Consider the following 18,622-nt stretch of genomic DNA (forward strand, 5'->3'; position numbering starts at 1 on the left):
GAAAGCAATGAAGCATGGCCATCATTCTCTCCTCTGGTAGTTTTGAAAGAATGCATCACCATTACATACTGACTCGGCGTTTCCCTATAGTGTCCACTGAACTGCAGCCGCACAAAGGGTGACACGTATACAGCACGTTTTGCGAAGGTCAGCCGTTTAACGGGATTGTTGCCGTCCCTCCGTCTTCCTAGTCGCGGCTACCCGGAATCCGCCGTGTGCGCTTTCCGCATGCGAGACATCGAGAAGTCCTTCGAAGGCACCACTTTCTTCGAGCTGAAGGTGCGCGACAAGTATTCGGTGAGCAGGCCCATAACTCCGCCCGTCGCCACATACCCGGGAACAGCCGCCGCGGGCGGCTGCCCGTCCGACTCTCGGAAGCTGTCCGACGACACCGTTCGATTCGTGGCCGAGCACCCGCTCCTTACCGACACGCCGAGTCAGCGTCACGGACGACCGTTCTTTGAACGCGCCGGACTCAAGTTCCGCTCCTTGGCCGCCTTCGTACTGGATACCTCATGGGGCTCCTGGGTCATCTGCTATGTGGCCACGGGTAAGGCTTCTGCAACTTCTTTCTTTTTCACAGTGTCATCGACGTATGGTGTGAATCGAAATTGTCTAACGTGTTCGAGCAGCCGGCTGCGGATTGCGCGAGCAGCAGCAGCTATGCTTAGGTGTAGGTGTAGGTGCTGAATTCCAGTGATAGTTTTCAACGTGCCCACCGCGGTAGTCCGGTGGCTACATGGCGGTTGCACTTCTGAGCTCTCGAGGTCGCGGATTCGATTCCGGCAGTTAAACGACCCCAAGCATAGTCATACCTAATGCTATGTCCCCTGCTACGGCGGACCTCATAATTAAATCGTAGTTCTGGCACTAGGGCGGCCTCAAATAAGGCTTCGCCATGCCACGCGATAATGTGATCTGCCCCCCCACGTGTCGCTGAGGTGCGCATGCGTCCAATCGAGAGTTGCGCAACGCGACTGTCGGAACCAGCTCGTCGTGGAGGGAAGTGCGACAACACATTCACTCTACGTCACACTTCTATGTCACGCAAGGGTTGCACACGAAGAGCATAGCTTCGCGACGCGTGATCAGATAAATTAAACAGATAATTTGACGCCAGTTGTTTCGGGCTATATGGCCATGTTGAAATCTAGAAACCACTAAATAAACTTTCATGGCAATTCCCTTCAACTTTCCGATATAAACATATATGCTGTAAAGCTTTTACTAAATAAGGTAATTAGCTTAATGAGGGAATAAATTGATTTCTTTGTTTTACCAAATGATGTCCTCCTCTGCAATTTATTCATCTGTAGTAACGTTGCAGCTGGCCTTGGGCGTGATCTGCCTGGGTCAGCTCGCTGAGCGAGTGCATGCGCTCCCGGGAAGAGCTCAACTCCGATTCCGCCGCCGCCCGGTTGATGAGACCTCGGTCGTGGTTATTGGCGGCTTCGTTGCCGGGGTTCCTAGAGTGCGCAAGCACCCAGATCAGTTCCACATGGCGGGGCGGGTTTGTGGAGGGCGAGCTGGGAACGCGGTTTCATGGACTCGTCCTCGTGCAAAATTTAGGAGCGCAGTTTTTGAGTCGGTGAGGACGTACCGGGCATCAGCGTGTGCGAGGCCAAGCGCGATCGTCACTTCTTCCGAGGATCCCGGGGTGAATTATCCTCGCGAGACTCGTTCGTGCAATTTTGACTTTGTTTTTCTCATTGTTAATGGGAGTCGCTTTGTGTACGCTCTGCAAGCGCACACATGTTGCCAACGGTGAACTAATAAATAAGAAAGAAAAGAGTAATGAGTGCGCGATGTATAGAATAAGATTACTAGCATTCCCTATTTACAGCTGACGGCTTACTGCTGAAGATTGCCGGAGAAAATGCACCCGAGGGCCAGACCCCCGCCCCTGCCCAACTTGTGGACACCTTTAACGTGACCACGAGAAGACAGCCTATACAGAAAGTGCTAGTTTCCTTGAAGGTACGTGATCACACCGAGCCCCGAAAATACATCGACTCGCCCAGCTAGCTAGCGTACTTAAAAAATGAGAACGCTGAAACCTGTTTTTGTTGCTTGTCAGCTATATGCCTAACTGTCGTTATGGCCATCGCATATGGAGAACTCAAGAAAGCATCAGTGGGGTTTAAAGAATGCGACCACTGCAACATCAGCAACATAATTGCATCTAACACCCTACCACGAAGTCATGTTTCTGTCAGTTCATAAATCGAATGTTTTTCATGTAGCTCGTTGAGAAGGCTTTCACCAAGGTTTGTAGTTACGTTTCGGCGATGGTGTAATTTAAATAGCCTTTTTTCTTTTTTAGCTTGAGAGCATAGATTTTAGTAGAGCGTTCAATCACATACGACTTCTTTTTGCATGCGCGTGGGCACGCTCAGTGCTTTAACCAAAAGTGTTTGGCTTAGTGCAGACTAGCGGGGCTACTTTCACTTGAAGAAAAGAAAAGTGACACTGGTATATGCTGCAGGGGAGTCATACGTTACTCCACGGAAGGTGAACATGATCATTACCGAAGCGTTGGCGCTGCCCCCCCCCCCCCAAAAAAAAAAGAGCAATGCTTTAAGAGCCCAGCAAGCTCGTTTCATTATTTCCTTGCGACTGTGCTTTCAGATACAGGTCAGTGTCCTCGCACTGCCATTTAACTACTAGACGCCTTCGTAGCTTAGTTGTTAGAACGATCACACACTTCACGCAGGTCTATCTTCATTCGACGATATGAATTGTTTTGTCAATTACGAAGTGAGCTTCTGAAGGAGGTCACCTGAATTTTGCAGCAAAGCTTTTAGCGCGACTAGGAGCGCTCAAAAACGTTACACACCTGTTTTCATAATTTTCGGTAAAAATTTGATCATTCATGAAGTTTATATTTTTAAGAAATGTGGAAAATAGTACGGGTGATATGCATGCAACTTTTCAAGGGCGTGTTCGGGGTTAAATAGAAATTGCTAAAACCTCGTTTTCGACCCCTTTAGAGACGTTTACGAAACGTTTACAGACGTTATGAAACGTTTACGAAGTTTCCTCGCTTCTCTGGAGGGATCAAAAACGGCACAAATTTCATACTTAGAGGAAATAGGGGCACTCTCTGTGGATGACGCTGAGCAAAAGTTTGAAATGTTAAGGGTAATAATATATTTTGAAAGTAATTACTGAACAGTCGTATTCTGCCAATTTTCACGTGTCATGTGCGAGGCGTGTAACTCTTTTCCTCAATTTTCTCGATGAACCGCGCGAGGCACATCGTTTATATTTCGTCGAAGTAGGAAGTGCACTGTGAGTGACAAACGATAAATATTTATTCTCTGCTTGGTAATTACCACGTGTGTAGAAAACTACTAATTCAAGCGTTCCAGAGTGTCATACTTTCGTTAACCGCAGTGCTTTCCAGAGTGATCAAAAATTGCACGAGACACCCAATTCAAATTCAGCGCAAATAGATTGAATGTTAACATGTGCTGCGAAACTTTAACATTAGTGGCTTTTTTTACAAGTGTTTTAAATAATCACTGCATCGTCGTGTTTCTTTTCTTCTCATCTTGTCATGCACGGTATGATGTTTGTAGTTAGTTTCACCAGTGCTCTCTATGAACAAAATGATGGCACCTTTTTTTAGATTTGGTAAAAATAAGAGACACATTATGAACAACGTGTAGGCAAAGTTGAAAGCGTGTGCATTAATCGGGGCTCTTTGCAATAATTTATGCATGCATGTGCTCCGAAGCATTATCAGCGTGTTTTACGAGTGGTGGAATATTTAGCAGGCGTTGCTCGGCCTAACTAGACCAACATCAAATTTAGTCAAAATGGGAAGCGCTATGGAAATCTGTCTGCGAAGTTAATTCAGTGCCGATTAAATACAACCTTCACGAAAAGCTCCCTTAGATAGCGAGTGCCCAAAGCCCTATATGCCTATTTTAAGCTGTGTTTCCTAGTGTCCTGAGGGAAGCTTACTTACACCAAGTTATTATTTGGTGACAATGAGAGACACGTTGTCCGTTACGCCTACGCAATGCTATTACGTAAATTTAGTTACTAGGCATTACGTAAAAATTAGTACAAAAGTGTTTGTACTACTTGAAAGCTTTGCAATAAATCACGTGTTCAAGCGTACCGCTTTTTCTTTTTTCTTTTTCGAAGTTTTGATCGATCAGTCCGGTAGAGATATACTTTCCTCATGCCCGTTTGCGCGTGCAAGATGTATCAGGTGTATGTACAACTTTTGTTGTTGTTGTTGTTGTTGTTGTTGTCGTCGTCGTCATTGTTGTCGTTGTTATTGTCGTTGTTGTCGTCGTCTTGTATTATAAACAGGCTACGAGTATGGAGAACGTGGCTTTTTCGCAGAGGAGTTCCTAGCTGGGATGGACAGACTTTGCTGCTAATAACGCACACTTTGTGGCTAATAATAATGGGTCATAGAGTGCATTAGCATTAATAATTATTTCCGATTCTGCGCCTTTATTTTTCGGCATTAGCCTTCCGGGATAAGTCAAAACGTTTCGAGCGGCACCCACTTAACCGATCTGTCACGCGACGTCACAAAACTGCGAAAATTCACCACGTCAAAGTGACGCGTACGCACTAATGATGTATTAATAAGCCTTATTAGAGGGGTAGCCTGAGGCTGCTCCATTCCGAAAATTATAAAACATGTCTGCCTAGCAATCACTCGAACGCTCGCTGCTCTGAGCTGCCTGGAACGTGGATTCATTTGCGTATAATAAAAAATTTTTTGCGTGTAAGCTAGTATAAGGTTTTCGAGCGCTTCCGGCACATGTACGACATCACTCCTCCAGCTCTTAATTCTTCACTGAGCATTTGTTTTAGCGGGATCTTAAAACTTCCATCGCATGCGCTCTTCAATTTCGACCACCCACCGCAAGCTAAGCAAGGGGAAGCGGACCAATCGCACTAGCCGGCGCCACTCTCCTCATCGGATTATCTACTTTCACTTCGCTAGCTCAGCTCCAACAACACTTTCTCCGCTTCAACGAGCTCCTCGCATCTTGTTAGCCAATTTGAAAGAAAAAAAACGAAAATGATCAAGATAAACAGTGCGATTCATTTTGAAAGCAAAGTGGCCTCCGACAAACGAGGAGAGCGTTTGATTGGTCGGCTCAACAAACGCTGTGGTTCACCGCCCGATGCTTGCGTTCGTGGTTACCTACGCTTTACATCACGAGATTGGAGTAAAAAACAGATTGTAATAATTTTATGTTGTAGCACCCATGTATAGCTACTGTACAGGCTCCCTTTAGGGAGCCTATTACTAAAGGGAGCCTATATGCAGTTACTTTAGGCCCATAGAGAAAGAAATTCTAGGCCCATGAAGCCGAGTGTGCCCTGCTGCGACGTCAGACGAAAACGTCCCATGGCGATATGTGCGGCGTAACTTGAATGACGGCATGTCGGCGGCAGATACTTGCCAGGCAAGACGTGCCGTATCACTATTTGCCGCAACTGGCCGCGACGTTCAGTTTCAGTCTTCGTCGCGTTGTCGCCGCGGTGCTTTTCCTTCTGCTAAGTATGGACAGCTGGGCTAGTTGGTTGTGATTGGCATTATGAAACATCGTTCCAGCGCACAATTCTCTTCCTTCTCTTCTCGTCCGTGTTCAATTGTGCGCTGGAACGATGTTTCATAATGTCATTTCCTTCTGATATGATAGCGGGGCAGCATTTTCTGCTCTCCCGGCGCGCTTGGTTTTGAGAGCGTCTCGCATAAACTTTGTAAGTTGATTATGAATATGTAGACTTAGGTGCGATATTCAAGACCATTAAAATAGAGCGTTCCAATAAAGTGTGACTGCCTCCAAATATGTCATATAAACAACTGCTCTCTAGGTTCCAATAATAAGGAACTAACTTTCTTTAATTAGCCTCGTGATACGTCATTAACAAGAAGGTATGTTCACTTCGCCTAGGAACTTCTCTGCAAGAACGTCGCGTTCACTACTATCATAGCCTTTTAATAAAAAGAATATGTGTAGTCTAAAAAAAAAAGACCCTGTATATCGTTTTTCTGGCACCCATGGAGAGGTCGTGCAATCGGCTGCACAAATGTTAAGGTTATTCGACTCTACGAGAACATGTAGTTTGTAAAGCGGCTGTGTAACTGCTTAAGCTTATGCGGCGAATACGAACGAGTGTTATGCGGCTGCGCAATGGCGATTTAACTGCGCTCACGGCAACTGAACCACTTGCAGCACAAGAGCGTGTACCTGCTCAAGGACGTAGCTGTTCTCCAGTACCCCCTGGAATCTTGCAGAGATAGTCACCAGAATTGCGCGTCTTGCGTGCGGGACCCCTTCTGCGGTTGGGACGGCGGCCGGTGCATTCCTCTGGCGAACGGGTGCGTATGCGCGCAACTACACAGCCAGCCTGCCTCGGCTGCTGTGCCGCGATGCGTTTGTTTCAGTACCAGCTCGCTATTTCGCTACGCACCCCATTTCCTCGTTCTTGTCCTTGCTCTATAGAAGGAGCTTTTTTTACGAAGGGCTGTTGATTCATAGCCGTAATATATGTCGGACAGTGCCAATCGCAACACATGTGACCTGGAACAAGCTTTAAAACAAGCTCCTGCGTGACTGCGTATCGTAAGAAGGTGAGGGGCTTACCTTTGGGACACCCTTAAGGCACTTGTACTTTTAGTAAAGCAATGAAGGGGGCTAGTCTGTGAACGTTCATGGTTATATTGCGCTCAGTTTTACAAAGACGATATTAAGGAAAGGACGGGACGTGAACGGACGTAGCGGAAGGTATCAGTTGGTAGTTTGCGCTACGTCTGTCCACGTCCCGTCCTCCACCTAATATCGTCTGTGTAAAACTGAGCGCAATATAGCCATGCACTTATGCTGACCGGGCTTATACTGAAGAGAAGGTCCTGGGAGCGCGGCTTCTTGCGTCTCCGGTGTGCAAAGGCACAAAAGCGCTGCTTCGATTTTCGAGATGTAGCAGCCTATATATACGACCACTTTTGATGAACTGAACGACTAATGCTTGATTGCGTGTGTGTTTGTGCATACTGCGGATTCCACCTCTGTCGTACCATCTTTAAGTCCTCTTTCTCCAATGCCAAGTAGCCGATTGGGCTCAACCGGGTTAGCCTTTCACTTAACCTTTCTCTCTCACTGCCCGATTCGACAAAGCCAGAGACAAACGTTCTTTAAAAGCCCAGCTGCGACAAAAGTATATATATGCTGCGGCGAAATATCTTACGAGAAAGAAGTACGCGCTATTGCAGAAATCTTGGCGATGCTGAAGGGCTAGCAGTTTTCTAAATTTCCTATTTGCTGCTCTTAAAGATAACGGAAGCAGACGACGCGCGCACCTGGGGATTAGCGGATATGACGTAAGTACCACCGCGTCGCCTCAAAAATTTTGTCGGCGTCCCGAGGGCAGCCGTGGGCGCTGCCTAATCTCATGCCTGCGCCTAGTCATGCCCGAGAGCGCCTGCTGGTTATCAACATACTCAGTCGTGTGTCACTTGCGAAAACATTCTTTTTAGTTTTGTATAAAAAAATCGGTAGATGCACTTAAGAAAGCTCGCGTGTGGAAATGCGAAAGCATTATAGACCCTTTGGGTAAATGTTTTCCACTCGATGGTCATTAATATGTGACCAAGGTGCGAGCATAATGCGTGGCAAATGAGTAATGCTACTGATGTGGCAGAGCTGCTGAAGTCGTGGAACTCGCACTGGAGAGCACGTTTTAATACCACGAATTATAAAATGTAATCCTTTCTGTTCATAAAATTTCTTTCTTTTTTTCTTTCTTTTTCAGGGCGCCGGCTGCTCTGCGAATTTGTGGAGGGCCGACGTCAGCATAGTCTATGATAGTCGGCGCTTGTTACTGTCGTTATTCTTACACTGCAAGGCAGCAATAAAAATAATCACTTAGAAGCAGACAGAAAAAAATACAAAACATAAACTATACGCTGCATTCCAAGGGTCATAATAAAAAAAAAAGACACTCCTTCTTGTTTCTTTATTCTTCCTGCGTACTTGTAAAGTGATTTTTTCTTTCATCTCTAAGCCCTGGAAATGTCTGAGATGCCCAAGTTCCAACTAGCCCAGCTTTCTGCACTTCAGAAAGAAAACATCATACTTATAGTGCAGTCTTGCCATGAAGTTTCTCTTGTCATTTACAAATGATGTGAGAGGCTTGTTTTTCCTTAATTGCCCGCGCAACACTCAAAGCTGAGCGAGGTCATTAGAAGAACGCGACCACGCTGAATTCGCCATGGCATTCTAAGCGTTCCTCGCAAACAGTAGTGAATAAAGGCGCATTTGTCTACGGTTGACTTTTAATGCGACGTTCTGACCAAGCTTGTTATTTCCTATCTATGGTTACAAGCATAATTACTGGCGAATTGTTTTTATGTGTAATGTACCAAAAATGGCAGTCCTGTCCTTTCGACTGACGCGAAACGAAAAAAAAAAGGCTGACGAAGTGAACGAAGCGAACCAGTTAGGAGTAGCGACCAAGTTTTCAGTGATCGAGCTCGAAGTGTTCGTAAGATCAAAGTGCGCATTTTGTGTCGATTTTGTGCTCTACCCGAAACGGTAGCTTAGTCTTTAAGGCGTTGCGCTGCTAATTTCGAGGTTGCGGGCTCGATCCCCTCCACAGCAGCCGCGCCTTGAGTGGGGCGAAATAAAAAAAAAGCGCTTGTTTGCTTAGATATAGAGGCGCGTTCGAAAACCCAACGTGGTCACAATTATTCCGGAGTCTCCGGCTACGGTGTGCTCATAATGAGATTGTGGTTCTGCCACGCAAAACCCCGGACTTCTCATTTCTTTTCTTTTTGTAATCTTGTACCAAACTTCTCCTTTAGTTATTTGCAAAACATACATTAAATGATGTCAGTGCATGTGACGCTTATAGTAGACGCGGGATTACAATTTTTAAATCTGCCGGAAGCTTCATGACGACAGCTCTGGGAGAACGAAAAATAAGGTTTTGCTTTCTTTCTCTCCTACAGTGCTAACTAATACTACGTGAAACTTTAAGTGTTCATAAAAAAAAGAAATGTTAGCCAACACTGCTTTGTGAAGTATTGTAACTTGGTCAAAGTGGCCGGCAACGCCTGTTTACTTAAGCTCGCCGCAACGCTATAACCGGTGAGCTGCTGCCAGATTGCGCAATATTTCGTCAATTTGTACACGTAATCATAGATGAGTCGCAAGTGAAACATTTGGAATTTCTGTACTGTGCGGCTATGCATCGACATGTGTTTGATGCGGCCAAACTGAGTCTCTTGCTTGTAAATGTTGATGGTGGTGGTAATGAGGATGACCTTAGAATCTGTGGCGCGTACCTCTTGGGGCTATCAACCAAGAATCGTTCACTGTTAGCAATGTACATTTAAAGCATGGCTAATGTATCCTTAAAAAATAATGTGTGTAACTTTTTAAAGAATAATAGCGAAAGAATTTGGAGCAGACAGATTAGTACGAGCAGAATGAGTGAGACAGAGACGTTTCTTGGTGAACCAGGCTGCGAAATCAATTTCTCTTTTCTTTTGCGTGTGTTCGTGCGTTTAACATACGATAGGTTGATCAATATGTCTCAATTTCCGTGAGTTGGTAAATGCCACTCTCTATGAATAATAATAATAATAATAATAATAATAATAATAATAATAATAATAATAATAATAATAATAATAATAATAATAATAATAATAATAATAATAATAATTCACCACCATCATCCCACCTTACTTAGTCTATGGCGGCCATCATAGTTTGTCTCTGAGCTCGACAGTAGGTGCGAACGATTTATCGATTCAGATTTCGCCTCACATAAAGCAGAAGGACGAATAAGCGAAGAAGCGACGGTAACATTTGGCGGGCGTGACAATTTAGGAAAGTCGGTAAATTTAGCCGCCAATAATGAATTTTTTTTTCTGACAGGTCCGTTGGAGAAATTTCACAGCTGCATAGCGAAGGAATGCACAACATTCACGATATGCTTTCCTCTTATCTTCGACACAAAGCTCTGCAGCGCTTTGACAGTCTTCAAGTGCTGCGCACCTGCGATTGAAATCACGCTGAGCGGGATTTCTTATCTTCTTTTTTTGTGCATCGACTGTTGGTTTCGCACTGTTTTCACTCTAACCAGCATGGACTCGATATCAGTGCTCGGACATGTCGCCATCAATGGGAGATCTAAGATGCGTTTACCCACCACGGTCGTGTAGTGCCTATGGCGGTGCGCTGTTAGGCTCGAGGTCGCAGATTAGATCCCGGCCGTGGCAGCCGCATTTCGAAGGGGGAGAAACGCAAAATTGCTCGTGTACTTGGGTTTAGGTGCACGTTAATGAGCCTCAGGGAGCAAAAATTAATTCGGAGTCCCTCAATGCTTTACGATCAGATTGTGGTTTCAGCACTTAAAAATCCAGAATTAATTTTTTCTAAAGACAAGCTGTGGCATGGAACATGTCGTAAGAACATTGACAGCAACGCGGACCAACGATGTAGCAGTTCAATAGGGACACTAAGTGATAACGAGACCTACAAAACTTTTTTTATTCGTAAAATACGTGTACAACAGATTTCACTGCCCGTACTAAAATAATGAGAAGTATATATAGTAATCTGCCTAACGCCCAGTCGCTGCCATTGATAGTATGGAAGTGAAGAAGGCAGTTAACAGGAACATCTAGAAAGAACACGAAAACACGCCAATAAAGACACGCCGGCAAAGGTAATTAAATATACGATTTTTCTTGATACCTCAAAACATTAATCTGTACATAACGATGACAACCTCCCCTATCTCCCAAAAGGGCATTTTCTTTGAACAGTGTCGCAGGGAAATGGCTGGTGCATTCTGAAACACCGAGTATTCTGTGTCTCTTCAAAACTTCGATGTAGTCGTACTCAAATGAAAAGAAAGCTGTGACAACAGCCTTTGTAGATTTATGTTTAAGCTTGGCGAAATGGTTACCGTGGATAGCTTAAATGTGCTAAAAAATAAAAAATAAACTACGTTAACACGGAAATAAAGACACCGGACCTGCATAGTCCCTCTTATCGTGTTCCCGCCGTTATACGCGCTGATTTAATTTATGCACATATTCCAACTAGCCCAAATTGATACCTTACTACATTGGCTACAAGCACTACCACCATGTGGCACTGTTGCTCAGAAAAACAAGGTGGCGAGTAGGCAGCCACTTCCAGACACCACGAGGCCGCGGGATCGAATCCCGGCCGCGGCGGCCACATTTTGATGGAGGTAAAATGCAAAAACACCCGTGGCATACTTACATTTAGGTGCACGTTAAAGAACCCCAGCTGGTCCAAATTATTCCGGAGTCCCTGACTATGGCGTGCCTCATTTTCAGATCGTGCTCTTGCGACGTAAAACCACATAGTTTAATTAAGTTAAATTTTAACCTCCAGATACGGAGCTTTGAGTCTGGTGATGTTGGCATTGGTGTAGTATAAAAACTACATACTATCGTCTGAGAAACACGTGACTCTGGTTTACGTTTCAGGCTCTGAGCCACCGACTTTCATGTCGTTACGTGGATTCTACTGACGCCCCTTCATCTTATTGACTTGCTACAGGCAAAATACAGCACTGAAAAATTTGCTGTGGATCTCCGAACTTGCCCAGACAGCTGATATTTGTGTCTTTCGACATTATATCTCGAGATTTTGTCAGCGACGTTGTATTCTTGGGACTTAGCTATAGAGAAATCACAGAAATAGTTCCGATATCTATCTTGTTGGACCATTAGCATAAGCTCTAAACAATATTATATCGATAGATGTTACAGATCAAAATTTGAATGAAATGCGAAGCCGCGAATTATTTGGAACTGTAAACGAAAAATTTGCAGAACCTCATTAAATTTCGTTCACGCATTTCTTGTCAGCCAGATACAGTTCTTTTAAAGCTTCACCTTTGATCTTTGTGCTTGCAAATTCACAGCCAACGTGATAACTAGCATGGAAATCTTGCGATAACTAGCAAGATTGCGGAGTAAGGTTGAATATCGCTCACAATACCTGCTATTAACATCTCATTACGCAATAAATGTGCATGTTGGCCCGCTGGTGCTCTCAATACCACAATAAGAGATGCACTTGACGATGTGTCCACGAGCAGTCAAGTTCGCAACAGGAGGCGCCATAACTGCCTGCTATGCCTGCAACTCGTCCCAAGAAATAAAATGGCATAAATACTACCAACGTGCAGCTAAAGGCAGTCTCCCAGTGATGGCAGTCTGTCTTTTTCTAGGTCTTTCTTCTGCGCTTCGCCGCACTCGAGGTTGTCGGGAGAAGGAAACATTTTCACCGTGGGCGAGCGCCTCCTGTTGCGAGTCTGCAAAGTCGACCAAGCGGTGCGAAAAGTGGCAGTGGTGCGCCTCGAGCCCGAAGAGCACGCCAGGCGGCGCCACAGGACGCGCACATGGGCGTCGCACCCGAAAACCGCGGCGCCGCCGTTGAAGGCCAGAAAGACGTACGGGTTGACGGCGCTGTTCGAAGCTGAGACGACGCCGAACACGGCAACCACGTGGGGCCCGAGCGAGACGTTCTGCGTGAAGGCCAGCAACATTTCCTGCACCATGTACGGAAGGTTCGTCACGATAAACGCCACAAATATAATTATCGCCATCTTAAGAGTTCGCAGGCGCGCCTTGGGCAGAGTGGTCCTTGCGCTTTCGGCACGCTCACAGGACGACGAAACAGCGTCCCCTGGCTGCCGGGATGTGGCGGTGCTGCTCATCTTCCACATCCTATACAGAATGCACGAGTACAGTGTCACTAGGGCCACCAGTGGCAATATGAACACAAGCGTGAAGACGAACGCCATGTAGGCCTGGCGCGAGACCACGGAGTCCTGGTAGATGTAGAACACTGAGGCACAGTAGCACTCGTCCCGGATCACGACGAGCCGGAACATGAACATGTTGGGCAGGGACGGAACGAGCGACAGAAGCCAGCAGGCTGCGACCAACGCGCGAGGCTTGGGCGCCGGCGCCAGCGGCTTGCAGATGGCGCAGTGGCGGTCCACCGCGATGCCGACCAGCATGTAGGTGGAGGAGACCAGCGCGAACGTCTGCAGCACCTTGAACAGGCGGCACGCGGCGTCTCCAGCGACCCAGACGCGGCCCACGACCTCCCACACCAACTGCGAGCTCATGGTCACCAGAGTGACGAGAAGGTCGGCGAAGGCTAGGTTCAGGAAGAGCACCTGTGCCTTGAACATGCGGTGTCGCCGTGACGTCAGGAGCCTGTGACACACGATCGAGTTGCCCAGGAGCGACAGCGCGAGCATGACGCTGAGCAGCGCGATCCGCAGCGTCTTGGCGTAAAGCGGGCCGAACAGATCTTCGGCGGTGACCGGCGCTTCCGGCGCCGTCGCATTGTCGGAGAGCGCGTCGAGTTCGGACGACAGCGTGGTAACGTCGGCGCTGTTGCCCAGCATGGGTGTCGGTCTCGCCCCATCACCATCGAGATGGGCCACAATAATGACGAGGGGCTGCGCTGCCGAAGAACAGATTTTGACTTCCTCGGCGAGTGTAAGTCCTCGCTGGCAGCTTCACTTTCTTGCCGCTTGGTCCTCTTGCGACGCTATCAGCAACTGAGACCTTCCTTTTTAGTCGTGGCCTGCAAGTCGTGCGTGAATGCGATGAAAACCGGAGAGGGAGCAATAGGAATCCACGGCAGCTTCATACGATGCTCTCGACGAAAAGCCGGCTTTCATGTCTCAGCCGCTTGATTTTCCTGGGGCCTCTGCTGGTAACCGATTTTAGGGCGTACTGAAGCTTACGCTAGCGCTCCTGTAAAGAGAAAAATAAGCATTACTCAGTACAGTGAGCTCAGGCAAAGAAAAAAACTGAACCTCTTAGAAACATGATCATAAGCAACGCCATAAAAACTTTCTTTCTTTCTTTCTTTCTTTCTTTCTTTCTTTCTTTCTTTCTTTCTTTCTTTCTTTCTTTCTTTCTTTCTTTCTTTCTTTCTTTCTTTCTTTCTTTCTTTCTTTTCACCGAACCTTCATGTCTACAGCCTAGATAAGCTTCTTAAGAGGAAGCTCTAGCTAGGGGGCTTCCATCTAAATACCTCGTAACGAAGAAGTTGTTTTTCTCGGCAACCACAGCACAGAATTTGATGAGGTTTGTTAGATTTAAAAGAAGGTAAAAAGAAGTCTGGTGACTGCAGCAAGCAGTTTTTTTTGTTTAGGTTGACATTCTCTTCATAAAATTTGTTGGAATATTGCAACATAAGAAAATACTCAAGTACTAGTAAGTTTTAAACTCTGTAACTCTATTCTATCAATTCTGTCAACAACACCTATTAAAACATCTAAGGCACACAAAATTGATGGATTTACACCGCTCTAAAACAAAGGCACTAATTTGTGAGCAGGACTTCTGTAATAGCATTGCAAACATAGTGACAGTTTCATATAAGCTGTAGATTGATATATCATTTTTTTTTCTATTTTGGGCGGTTTAACTTATGCAGTTTGCAGAACCCCGATATCTGTTTTTGGTACAGAGTTACGGATTTGCCAACTTCCTGCTTAATATATTATGAATCTTACGAGTTTTCAGAAATTTTGTAAAACATTCATAGACCATAAATAGAAATTCCTCTACCGTCACTGGAATTAAATTTTCTTTCTCAAATAAAATCAATTTCTTTCAAATCGGTCCTGGGGTTGCCTTATAAAATCATTTATCGGCTTTACGTGTTTGAATGGAGAAAGTGGAGTTGGCCCGGAGCCAAACCTTCCTTTTAAACTGCGGTATCAGAGCAAGAGCTAAGCTAAAGGCATGACACAAAAAAAGGAAGAGAAACATACATGAGCGTTTTCTGTGTCACATATTGTTATCGGTTGCTCTGGTTCACTTTGTGAAACGCCAACGCGGAAGAAAATTCGCGTGAAGTGTGCTTCAGCGACTGCTGGTACTATACCTCGCAATGTGTGCATTTTAAGCTTCGCAAAATTTCCATGGGGCACAACTCGAAGGGAAGGAAATGGGCGGAGGGGGGGGGGGTGACAAGCATTGGCAAGCAACGTGACTTTCTTCATCTGACATGAATTCCACGTGAAACTGCATGGTAACACGAGAAACCTATTTGCGAGAAACTGCTATTCGCTTTGACTCATGCTGCGTTCATTTTGATTTCGCCCGAGTGTGTTACACAATGCCACGGGTCCCGCCGGTGTGACGCCCGTATGCTGATTAGCTGAGGCTGCTGCCATTGCAAGGATTTTATCGTAATGCTTTTCAGTACACAAGGTATGCGCATGCTAGTTTGTGGCACATATGTAATGTTTCATCGCTCGGGCAGCTCTTGCAGACACACAGGAAGAGGCCATACCACTTTCACGGTCCGACGCAGCCAGCAGACTTTGAGTGCTTGTACAGGAGATCACGCTCTCTCTATAGTGCACACCAAGCAGCCAGACTAACCGGAGCAATCGTCAATACCACCTGCCCTTTTTGATGCATTTCTGTATGCCGACTGGACTCCGCCGAAGAGAAGCCACTTTGCTTTATTACTTATGGCTAGGGGTGGCATTCACGAAATCTTACTCATTTCACATTGAAATGGCCCGCAACGCTCTCTGCAATGCCTGTCTTTGCGAGCAGACGCTAGAACACATTCTGTGCGACTGTCCTAATTATAATTTTCAGAGACAGTCCCTGGCTTCCGTTCTAGCGCACCTTGACAATAGACCATTGTCCGTTAAAACAATTTTCACATATCGCCGACAGAAGTCATCGCAGCTGAAGGCGACGAAGGGGCTACTTCGGTTTTTGAAAAAGACGGGCTTGGACAAGTGGCTGCGACAGTGATGTCACGTACCACGCAAGGATGACGGACTGTAACTGACGATGTGTGTGCTGTGCTATGTGCTCTCTCTCTCTCTCCTCCCCATCTTTCACGCTCCCCCATCCTGCTCCCATGTGTAGGGTAGCAAACCGGTTGAGCTAAACTGTTTCACCTTCCTGCCTTTCCTTCTCCACTTTTTTCATTCCTTCCTTCGCTCTGAAATTGTTATAATGATTCAAACAAGCTTGTGTGCGTGATTAAGTCACAAGCTGTGAAGCAGCTGAAACAAGTTAACGAAAAAGAGGAATGCGTATATGTGAAGAGATTCGTAGACTTTACATGTCATTCCATTTGACCATCTAAGTCGACTGGGTGCAGGATTGACACGGTCACAACAATGATAATGTTGCGACAAGATCACTCACTCTCATTCGCCACCTGACAACACCTATTCTTCCCTACCCTCCGACGCCGCTCTATATTCGCGGCCCAAAATATCTTCTGCGACCGGACTAACGGGCTCTAATCACATCATGTGCCTGCTGCCTAGCGCGTAATCTGACTCGAATGGAGGAAACCACTCTCCTGAGACTTCGAGCTAAAGTCGGCCTTACCCCTTATGTAACCCGGCCCTGGGGCCCAGCATTCGAAGACCCAGTGAAGCACGCTATCTTTGGAAAGAGGAGCTTGTGATCAGTGCATTCTTCAGGTACTAACTTACGGGGCAGAAACTTGGAGGTTATAAAACACAGAAACTTCAAGGAGAAGTTAGGAGCGTGTAATGAGCAACGGAAACAAAAAATGACAGGCGAGACCAGAAGACAGCGGTGTTGATTAGAAAGCAAACGGGGGTAGCCGACACAGCGGTTTATATTAAGAAGAATAAATGGAGTAGGGCGGGACATGTAATGTGTAGGGCAGATAAATGGTAATCTATTTGTGTTTCATGAAGAATGGTACGTGCCAAGAGACGGGTAGTGTAGTGGGCGACATCAGAGAAGTAGCAGGAGTTATAGAATTTTGAAGTTTGCATGCGTGAGAGATATCAGCTGACACAAGACTATGGTAATTGGAGATCACTGGGAGAGGCTTTCATCCTCTATAGTAGGCCTAACAACAAGCGGACGCGGCTGCGGCTGCTACTGCTGAAGAAGAAGCAGTAGTGTCACCAAAGGTACTTTGCTCCAGCTTCTGCAGCAGATGCTCGCCATCATGGAGGTACCGGGATACGGAGAACCAGCCCACAAACTACGGATGGTTAATCTTAATCTCCAGCAATAAGTTCCACGAAGAAACCCTGCACGCAGTTAACATACGGGATGGTAATTTTTAAATTTTCAGGATTTTTCAAGATATCGACTGCTGCGGATAGCGTGATTATAGTCCTTGAGTTGGATTACTCGCCGCAACATCTATTCAATATGAGTTGGATTATTCAAATCGCAACATGTATACAAATAATTAAAAATTACTAATTAGCTTCTACATGAATTACCTTGCTGCGCACATTGCAATTTTTGAATTGTAGTCGGTGAGTTTGCTAGGCGTATCCACTTGGAATTATTTTCCAGTATGACAACAGTTCGGAGATACGCGCCATCAAGCTCGCCGTAAAAGGTGCACCTTTGTTCCAGTTACTTTTCTTTAACACAGCGTTCTTTTACGCATTGAAGCCCGAAAGTAACTTTAATGCCAATGTATTTTGTCCAACACATTGGGAAATAGTATGTCATCAATAAAAGCCTGTCATCGTTAGCGCTCATGAGAGATTAGGTTTACTCTACCCACTCTATATGTTACATCTACATCTACTCCACACTGTACCATGAATGCTGCACCAAATATCCCGTTGTGAGCGAGAGGGAGAAGTTCGAAGATACGAAGGCCTCAATTTTTTGTTAGTCACAACCACGCGAAGTAACAGACAGTAAAGACAGAGAAACAAAGGTAAAGCCAGTGTTTACATTTAACTGCAAATGTTGAAACAGTAAGGTAAAGGGGATACGAAAGTGGACGAAAAGATAACTTGCCGAAGGCGGGACTCAAGCCTACAGATTCCGCATTACACATGCGGTTCTTTCCCAATTCAGTTACCGCGACAGCTACGCCGCCCCTCTCCCCACCGTCCGCTTTATTGCCTGTCTGTGTACGAACTCGATCTGGCTTGATTATCTCTTGTTTCGTATGGTTATGTTGTACAGGGTCCTGAATATATAGCTGCGCCTATTCAAAAAAAGATTTTGCATTTACCGCTACACTGCTGTTGCTCAAATTTTGCAGAACGATCGAATTTTGCGGTCGGCTTCGTTTAGTATGACACTTGAGACGATTAGTCACCTTGTTTTAAAGACAAAAATTAGAAACTGTTTTCGCCTATGGCAAGAATGGCGTCTGAAAAGCCGGCCCTGGCCGAGACTTGTGTCGCCGCCTGCAGGCAGCAGCAGGAAGGAGCTGCTTCGCAGACGAAAAGGCACATTGAAATCGGCCGCTTGCGCGGCAGCAGCACCTTCCTGCTGCTGCCGGCAGGCGGTGACACAAGTCTGTGCCAGGGCTGGCTTTAGCAGACGCCATTTTTCCCATAGGAGATAACAGTTTCTCATTTCTGTCTTAAAAAACGGGCAACTAATCGTGCCAAGTGTAACAAAGTCGACAACAAAATGCAATCGTTCTGCAAAATTTGAGTAAGAACAGTGCAGCGGTGAGTGCAAAATCTTTTTTTGAACACGCGTAACCAAATATTCAGGTCCCCGTACATATTTTGTATACCCAGGAATATGTCATCGGTACGTCATAATGTAATGTAT

The 18,622-nt window shown here is 45.8% G+C and overlaps 2 protein-coding genes across 15 annotated transcripts in view; one reads left to right on the forward strand and one right to left on the reverse strand.

Moving 5' to 3' along the window:
- LOC135909685 (semaphorin-2A-like) overlaps positions 1-7,990 on the forward strand; it is a 38,820-nt gene extending 30,830 nt beyond the window's left edge. For both annotated transcript variants that reach the window (XM_065441718.1, XM_065441726.1), the window contains 4 exons: positions 192-550; positions 1,844-1,977; positions 6,219-6,364; positions 7,795-7,990. In XM_065441718.1, the coding sequence (XP_065297790.1) occupies positions 192-550; positions 1,844-1,977; positions 6,219-6,364; positions 7,795-7,840 (685 nt within the window). In that variant the 3' untranslated portion in view covers positions 7,841-7,990. The remainder of the gene's footprint in view (positions 1-191; positions 551-1,843; positions 1,978-6,218; positions 6,365-7,794) is intronic.
- Positions 7,991-11,074: 3,084 nt separating this feature from the next.
- LOC135909729 (vasopressin V1a receptor-like) overlaps positions 11,075-18,622 on the reverse strand; it is a 295,126-nt gene continuing 287,578 nt past the window's right edge. For all 13 annotated transcript variants that reach the window (XM_070531679.1, XM_070531677.1, XM_070531676.1 and 10 more), the window contains one exon: positions 11,075-13,810. In XM_070531679.1, the coding sequence (XP_070387780.1) occupies positions 12,223-13,455 (1,233 nt within the window). In that variant the 5' untranslated portion in view covers positions 13,456-13,810 and the 3' untranslated portion in view covers positions 11,075-12,222. The remainder of the gene's footprint in view (positions 13,811-18,622) is intronic.

Source organism: Dermacentor albipictus, chromosome 1 (assembly GCF_038994185.2).
Source record: "Dermacentor albipictus isolate Rhodes 1998 colony chromosome 1, USDA_Dalb.pri_finalv2, whole genome shotgun sequence".
Classification (NCBI taxonomy): Eukaryota; Metazoa; Arthropoda; class Arachnida; order Ixodida; family Ixodidae; genus Dermacentor; species Dermacentor albipictus.